This window comes from Aptenodytes forsteri, unplaced genomic scaffold (genome assembly GCF_000699145.1).
Source record: "Aptenodytes forsteri isolate BGI_AS27 unplaced genomic scaffold, ASM69914v1 Scaffold7, whole genome shotgun sequence".
Lineage (NCBI taxonomy): Eukaryota > Metazoa > Chordata > Aves > Sphenisciformes > Spheniscidae > Aptenodytes > Aptenodytes forsteri.
The window spans coordinates 2,349,055-2,357,888 of NW_008795919.1; the positions used below are offsets into that span (position 1 = coordinate 2,349,055).

General features: G+C 43.8%; 1 protein-coding gene across 1 annotated transcript in view; it reads left to right on the top strand.

The window, feature by feature from the left end:
- The window catches only part of CSMD2 (CUB and Sushi multiple domains 2), a 310,684-nt gene that overhangs the window by 171,168 nt on the left and 130,682 nt on the right, over positions 1-8,834 (top strand). Inside the window, exon 13 of the mRNA XM_009284828.2 lies at positions 7,839-8,021. Coding sequence (XP_009283103.2) covers positions 7,839-8,021 — 183 coding nt within the window. The remainder of the gene's footprint in view (positions 1-7,838; positions 8,022-8,834) is intronic.

An 8,834-nucleotide genomic window follows, 5' to 3' on the forward strand; every position in this document is an offset into this window, starting at 1 on the left:
CGTACTAGCTACTGGGAAGAAAATTAACTCTACCCCCAGCCAAAACAGCACAGATGTGAATGCTGAACTCTGTTATAAGCTGCTGTGTTTAGGTATCTGCAAAGTTAGGGAAAGTGTGATGGAAAGGTATTCCTTCTAACTCATGTAAGTGACTGGTGATTCCAGCTGAAGCTTTTCTTAGATTCCTGGTTTGAGTTGTTTTTAAGATTTTTCTAGAAATCTCCATCTCGTATCTCCACATTTGGTGTGAGCACCTAGGGTCCTTAGCTTCTTCTACAAGTGCTGCTCTGAAGAACGTGCTCTCCGTCCTCCATCCGATAGCCTCGCGCCTGCAGAGGGGGAGCTTGTTTCTGTGATGCAGCTGCCAGCACAGACACACAAGAACACTTCCACTTAGATGTCTGCTTCTTTTTGGTTTCGTTGTCATCTTGAATCTCTTTTCAAGGCGCTTGAATGCCTTTCAGTTTTCTCTGACCTGCTGACACCAGGGATGGCTGTCTCTTTTGGCTCTGATGCCTAAAAGTAGGCACACAAATCTTCATCTAGACATGAGGGTTAATCCTTGAAAGGTCTGAGTATCAGCAGTAACATTTAAATCAAACTGTTTCTTTCGCCCTAAACACACATTAGTATTCATTCGTTTTTAAAAGTGTTTCCCTGGGACTTACCATGTTTCAGGGAAGTGTCATACTGTGTTCAGGCCAGGACCTGCCCATAGTAGTGCTGCTGATTGATGCTAAAGTAACAGCAGTTAGGAGCCTGAAGGGACCTGACCTACCAGAAAACCTAGCTGGACTAAATGCTAGCGTGTCCAGGCAGGCTGAGCAGTACCTTGAAGCAGTGACTGGGTCGTGATGCTGGAGTATTTCTGGGATTGCAGGACCAAGTCAGCAGAAAACTCATAGAGAGACATAGATAAGAGATAACAGAATTGAAAGAAGGAAAGGGCAAATCCAGCCTGACTGTCTAGGGAGCATCGTAGTGGTACTATTTCAGTCTTACTGGCTGGGGGGGGGGCAGGCTGTAAAAAACTCTTACTGGCTGTGACTGTACCAGCCTGAAAGCTTGCTCTCTGCGGTAGCTGCGATGCCTGTCTCCTGCCACATTTGTCAGTGGTTGATTCTTGGCAGGCTGGCAGAGCATGCTGCTGCACCCCTACCTGCCAGCTGCGGATGGGCGAAAGCACTCTCTGGCTCTGCTTTGAGATCCTGTCTGGTTTGTTAATCTCATCCAACAGGCAATGTGGACATATTCTTTCAGTCTCTTGATACATCTTATGTTTACCCTATAGCATAGCACATAAAGTTGCAAAGCACGTGATATAGGGACTTCCTTACGCTGGTGTTCATCATCTGTGAACTTTGGGTCTGTAAGGAGCTTGACTTTCTCCTCCTCTGACTTGCTTCGATGTTATTGGTAGCTTGATCTATAGTAAGGCTGAGCTGCTCTTGCTCCCTGTGACCTCACCAGTCGGTTTGGGCATCACCATTATCATTCATGCTTTGGAGTCCTGTTGTATGGAGCTTCCAATGCCAAATGTGCTTTTCCCTTCCCTACTCATTAGCTTTACCTGCACAGCTGCTGCCTATTTTGTGATACTCTTCTATCTCCATAACCTCCTAGAGAAGGAAAAAAAAGGGAGTGTTCTGGCTCTGCTGTCCCCTGATGAGCCTTAAAGGAGGGACCTTTCCCTGGGGAGTGTCTGTCCTTTGCATGTATTAGAAGTAGAGGCTGCTCTGCCTATCATTCAAATCTTTTCTGTTTTTCTAGGCATCTTTGCAGTTTTTGTAGACCAGCTTCATGACTTTGCAAAATGGATTTGTGCATGAACAAAGAAATACAGTCCATGCCTAAGGTCCATGCTGGTGCTATCCTGAGGTTAAGCTAATCTCTAATCAGCCGGGTCTGTAAAACCCTTAGTTTTTGCAAATGCTTTGAGTTACAAAGCAAGAGACATTTAAGAAAGAGGCAATTAGCACTTGCCAAATACATTATAAAATTATATGCAACTTACTAACAAGTTTCAGTGTCAGTTTTATGGCCACGCTTCTTCCTAATTGCGAGAGGAAAATTACAGCTAATGGAGGTATATAAAGTCAAGACCAAAAATCTACCTAATAGAAGGGCAGAGTATTGCTTATAGAGTATGTTTAAATAGCCATCTATCCTAAAACTTGTAAGTGTTAGTGTACATTTTACGTGTAATGCAATCATAAAGCCTGTTGCTAGTGCTGAAATAGTTACACCTAAGATGTATTGATACACAGATTGAAGGACCTGTTGGAAGGAACATGCTGAGGAGGGCAATATGCCATCAAATTTTTAATGTCGGGTTCCTGAGGAGCGGGAGGCAATCAGGTCCTTTTGCTTCACTTGTGAGTGAAGTGAAAGTGTTCGCACCAGGAAGAGTATACAAAACACAAGGTATCTGGATTCAGGTTTTTCCAAATCTGCACTGCAAGATTGGATGCGTTTGTAACAAATGCTCAGCGGGTGTAAATCAGTGTGACGGCATTGATTTTCAATTAAGCTGTGTCAGTCTTTAGCAGCTGAGGATCTGGCTCATTAATGTTCATGAAGATTACCTCTAAATCTCCAATGTCTCAACTGCAGCCACTTTTATCCCTTTAAACAGACTTTCTCTCGTAATAGTGAACAGGTTTTTTTGGACTTCCAGCGCTTGTCAGAAGAAATTTGTATTAAGCTCCACTTCGCTGGAAAAGTCTTTACTTTTTTACAACGATAGCAAGCTGATTGATACTGCAATTTAGTGCTTGACTTGTGAGAGGGCTTACAGCCTTCTGGGGTCCTGGGTCTTATCTCCTCCCTTCTTTCCTTTAATCTCAGATGACTTGTTCCGAGAATACCTTCCCCTTAGAGCTGATGCCTTCCACAGCCATCAGAATGGTTCTTTGAAAGTTCCCAGGTCAACCCCTTGTAATGGTTGGGAATAAATAATTCCTTCAGGTAACACTTTCAAAAGCTCTTGAGAAATTTAGGGTTAATTAAAGAGGATTCAGACTCCCATAATCTCATCCACAATCCTTCTGCAGCTATGTTCCCCATCGGTGGACTGAAGATGCTTGGTCTCTCTCACAGGGGAAAAACATGTTTCTGTTACTGATGAGCTTGAGGTTACAAGCAATAGTATAAAAGTAAATCATTAGTATAAAATTCTGTGGTAAGAGACAGAAATATTAAAACATGAAAAAATAGAACAAAGCTGGATGTTAATTTAGTCTTACATGTGTATTTATTTTTAATATGAAGTAATAATTTAAAATTAAAACTAGATTTATAGACACACACTAATCTAGTTTGGATTTCTGTTGGAATTGGGTTAGTTTGGGTAGAGCTGACTAAGGTCTGTGGTCTGAACTACCAGCGTGCTGCAGGCAGGGGATGATTAAACGATGTCTATTGTTGAAATGCTGACTAAGTGTTTGGCTCTGGAGAGCTTAGCTTTAGAGCTGAAATTTAGCCCCGGGGTGCTAAGAGGCTTAGGAGCTCTGCAGAGCTGGAGCCTGAAGATTTCCTCTGCTGACCTTTCTGGTTTTAATCAAACCGGTGCTGCCCAAGGTGTTTGGTCGGATGAGCTTGCTGGGTTTCCACGTCTGTTTTTACCTATATGTTGTATGTAAATATAGAACTCTCCATATAGATGCCTGCATGCAAGCTGCACGTAAAGGTGTTTGTATGCATGTATATATGTCAAATTGAGAACAAACAATAATGTATTAAGTAATGATCCTAGGAGACTTGGGGAAAAAATACACCTATCTGAAACTAGTTCTGATGCTGCTGTCGTTCAGAGTTAGCTTTCGAAGCTCCCTGGCGTGGAGCAGTGTCTTTGATTTTTTTTTTTGTCTAGTGAAATGCTCTCAGTTTCACTGACAAGCCCAGATAACATGCAGGTAGTTTTCATTGATTATGTGTGTGGTGTTTTTTTTTTTAGGTTCTACATTACCTAACCCCCCAATATTGTTGATGGTGGAAGTCTGTCAGAAAACTTAGTGTTTATATCTTTCCTACTCTGCTTTTCCATTAAATGTTATTGACTCGTGTCATAAAACACTAGTGCTGAAATACTGCTGAACCAACAGACATGAAGGCTCTTAGTTTGATGTGTTGACCTGAACTGCTCTCAGGGTCATGTTACTTGTATTTAAGTCTCATATAAACCTTAGCGGGAGTGACTTGCTGTTACGCCACGTGGTTTTAATGAGCCTGCTAGATTCAGTTTCTGCATTTGCCCTGCAACAGTGGTTTTAGATGGGAGGGATGTGGCAAAGATATGCAGAAAGAAGGGCCTTTTCTTCTTAGTTTATTTCCTCCTCCTCCTCGTGTTTCCTCTTTAGATCCTTTTTTCCTCATTGTTGGAATCAACAAGAAGAACTAGGCAATAGAAACACCTGGTTCTGGTTCCTTCAGATACGTACCTAACACTACTAGCTTTCATTAGTTCAAGCAAAGTTAATTTATGTGTGAAATAGCGTATGTGAGGTTAAGTGTATTCTTGAGGGTCTTTTCTGACTAGCGGTAACATTTGTGTGATGGTCTCTGAGGGCTCACGAATCCCACACATTGTGGATATTTTTTCCAGAAACTGGAGTTTTGCTAGTGCAGTACTTGCAGCTCCGAAATCCGCATTTTCCTTCAGAGCCGAGTCAGGCAGGAGCAGAAATTCCCACAGAAACCCAGGAAAAGAGCAGCCTACATTTTGGGTGCCTGCGGTGTTCCTGTGCAGCTGTGTAAAGGAGCAGAGACGGAGCGTTGGCGCTCCCCAAACCAGCTCCTTTCCACGCGGGCTGAGGTTCTTGCTGTCGTTAGTCACTCTGGAAGTGTGGGCTGCCTCCTCTGCGCCGAGCAAAGGGACCCAGTTTCCCCACCCACCACCAGAAGACAAATAGCATAAATAGCTGATGAAAAATGTCTGGTGAAACATTTTCTGTTAGAAAATGCTGTTTTGTCAAAATCTTATCTGCATGATATAATATTTGATGGAGAAGTTTTGAAAGATTCATTTCAACTTGTTTCATTTAAATAATGTCAAAACACTTGATTTAGATGTTCTTGTTTAGTTTTGACTTTTATTATTCTAATGTGGAAGTGATTTTACTTAAACATTCATCAGGAGAAATGTTTCAATCTTATTGAAGTAACATGCTTTGATATTTCTGAATCACTCATTTTTAGAATTTCTGCTCTGCTAAATATTTCATTAATTTTGCTATGTATGAAAAGAAATGTAGGAACCGGGGGATTTTCTCAGGATGGAAATTCCATTTTCTGACCTCTAATGTAATAAAATGTGCTAGCTTTGTTTGCCTCCTGCTAACAAGGAGATCACGTGCACGGTGGAAAATGGGGGCTCTAATTCTTCATTTCTCTCCCATTCTTACACCTGTGATTTCACCCTGTCTGTAGAGATGTTCCAGCTGGGCTTATGCAGTGTGACAGAAAAGGACTGCACAAGCTCACAAGTGAGGGAGGAGACCGTTCAATCAGTACCTTGAGAGCATCCGTGTTACCTTTTATTCTTTCTCAGCAGAGGGTCAAAAGGGACTTATTTTTCTTTGCTTGGCTGCATTTTTTTCTGAGTATCTGCTAGCCTGAGATGTCCTCGTTTTACAAAAGCAATGAATATGCTGAACACTTGTAGCTCCCTTTTGGCTTCTGCAGTAGCTGGAGCTCCTTAGCACGTCTGTCTGCAGCCCCTTGGCGGAGGTCCCGTGGCCACCATCCCTCCAGAGCCACAGATGTGTGCAGAGGGAGGATCTTCAGGTCGGTGATGCAATCTTAGCCCTGCTGAACCTAATGGCAAAACTCCCACGGGCTTTAGGAGGACAGGGCTCTCTCTCTGGAGTCAGGAGTGGGCAGGAATATGTTGCGTGTCTGTGTTTTGTTGCTTCTCGGTGTAAGAGCCTCTGAACGTGGAGGAGTAGCCTGAGAAGTGCTGGCGCTCTCTGGAGTGGAGTGGGCAGGAATATGTTGCGTGTCTGTGTGTTTTGTTGCTTCTCGGTGTAAGAGCCTCTGAACGTGGAGGAGTAGCCTGAGAAGTGCTGGCGCTTCTGCTCCCCATGGCCCCGGCAGTGCTGGGTACAAAGTGGGCTGGGAGATGACTGCATTGCTCACCCTGGCCCTTAACACTGCGTGCGTTGTTTTAAGGGATGGCTGGAGTGACATATGCTAGCGTCCATCTCATTCTGAGCAAGCGTCAGCAACCAGAGTGGTACCGGGATGTTCAACGTTTCCTTCCCCGGGGCACCCAACATCGCAGGCTTCAGTGACAGCAGGAACTGGAGATGCTGGATGAAAGGCCCCCTGCAGGACAGCCTGCCATCAGTGGTGTTTGCTAGTACGGTATTTCAACAAGGTGTGAGAAGGAAAGGAATAACAAAAATTAATTTTTAAAGGCTGTTGACTTGTAGCAGAAAGCAGTATCGGTTTCCTGTGTCTCTGTCAGGTCGCAGTGATACGTGTTTAAAATACGCGTCCTACCCTTTGATCTTGTTACTGTTTCTTGAGTTTTAAAGCTGAATTTTCTTTCCATTATTCACACTATTTGTCTCCTGCTTTTTTTTTTTGGAGAGTAATGTATAGTTCAGTGCTACTTTAATATCTGAACTGTTTTATTTTTTGTCCCTTATATGCAAGCACAAATCTTAAACATTTGGATAAACATTTGGATTTTCAAAGCCTGCAGGAAGGTACATGATTTCTGGCAAACTGTTTTCCCTGACAGGCAAAAAAAAAAACAAACTATTTCATGAAAACTTTAATTTATGTTAAATTATTTTTGGGATGCATCATTACCTGGCAGTGACTTTTTAGTTCAAGATGCATACAGCAGTAGCAGAAACTAGGTGCCTTGCTGTGACTTCTATTCAAAATACACCTGTATCTAAGTTGCCTGGAGTCAGAATAATAATGAGGTGCTTGTTATTCAAACCAAATTGAAATATTAGATGGAGTAATGCAAATCTTGGATTATGCGATTTTCCTCTAAGGAAAATGTCATAAAAGAAGTTTCCAGTTCGGTGTAAGAAATTGAAAATGGGGAGAAAAGACAGCGAGGCTGATCATAGATGATGGGGATAAAAACTAGAGAATGTGGAAGACGAGATGAATGTGAAGCAGATAAACAATGTGGGAGCACTAAGGAGGCTGTAAAGGAATGAGGTTTTGTAGCTAATAGTGATACAGAGCAGGGGGCCTTTTTGAAATTCTACAGAGCAGAAGATAACAGAAAATTGTGTCCATGATTTACCTGAAGTCAAAATACACGCGCAGCGAGATTAACTGTATGTTTCCATGCAATAAGGTGTCAGCGCTCTGCTTCAGGACCACATGGAGAAATGGAAATGGGGGTAGGAAGGGAGGGGGAGACAGCAGACATCGCGATCCAGCAAACACACCCCAACCGTATCCTCTTTGGCAAAGAGTGCTGAAGGTCCCCTTTAGCGACACGTGGTCTGTCTGCTGCTTCTGAAGTCCTTGAAGCAGATGCAGACTAGGATCTCCGTGGGTATCACTGTATTTTTCATTTAGTTGTGATTAATTTAAGGATGAGGAAGCAGTTAGGAGAGGTTGTTAGGAGGGCCTTTCGGTGACAGTGGTAAAATTCATGTGTTAAAGACAGATCTTGGCTGCGTTCTGCGCCGCTGCTGACCCCCCTCCCGTGTGAGACAGTGTGGAGGGGACCGGCGCTCCCTCGGGGATGCGATGTCTTTACCAGAGCGCTGGCAAGCAGCACGTAGCGCAGATGTACGGCAGGCACTGCGCCAGCTCGGGATCAGAGCCTTCCTGCCATGCAACTTTTGTTTTCTTTTTTTCAGAGATTGACCAAGGGAGCTGCGGTGATCCTGGCATCCCAGCCTACGGCAGGAGAGAAGGATCCACATTTCGCCACGGGGACAGTTTGAAGTTTGAGTGCCAGCCTGCCTTTGAGTTGAAGGGACAGAAAACAATTACCTGCCAAAAGAGTAGCCAGTGGTCTGCTCAGAAACCAGTTTGTGTTTGTAAGTCAGTGAGGAGACAGCTCTAAAATATCTTCGTTGTGTGGTGAGGTGGTCACATAAACAGTACGTTTGTGCTCTGTGCTTGGTACCCAGGATAGGGCAAGTTCTCGTGGTGGCAGAGATGGCACCAAGCTGCAGCTTCACTTCTGTGAAGTAAGTGGGGACTCATGTGGGGAGTGTTTGGTTTGGCCCTTCTCTCAGCAGAGAAGGGATGTGCGGCGGGGAGCAGCATCTGGATGGAGATCTAGACTTGCGCTGGGACCGTGTGTCCTCTCTGCTCTACCCTTCTGCCCTCCCAGCGTTCTGGTTCAGATCCCTTCTGGAAGGAAAGTAGGGCTTTGGTGTCCAAGACAGGAGGCATGGACACAAATAATAACTTAAAAAGTGATTATATTTTTGGCCACTTAATTTTCCTTCATTATCTGACAATATTCAGGCTCCCTGCTGCTGGACCTCAATTTTTAATTTGTTGCATGAGTTCTCAGCAGAAGTAGGATATTATACTCTCAGTAGTGACTAAAGATAAAATTTTCAGATGTAAATGGGAGTTACGTGCACAGTCTCCATTGTGTTTTAATGGCCTCACTGTCCTTTGAAGATGCGTTGGGCAATCTGCTTTATTATATTGACTGAAACTTCACTCAGAAGCAATCATAGAATAGAATCATAGAATAGTTTGGGTTGGAAGGCACCTTTAAAGGTCATCTAGTCCACCCCCCCTGCCGTGGGCAGTGACATCTTCAACTAGATCAGGTTGCTCAGAGCCCTGTCCAGCCTGACCTGGAATGTTTCCAGGGATGGGGCATCCACCAC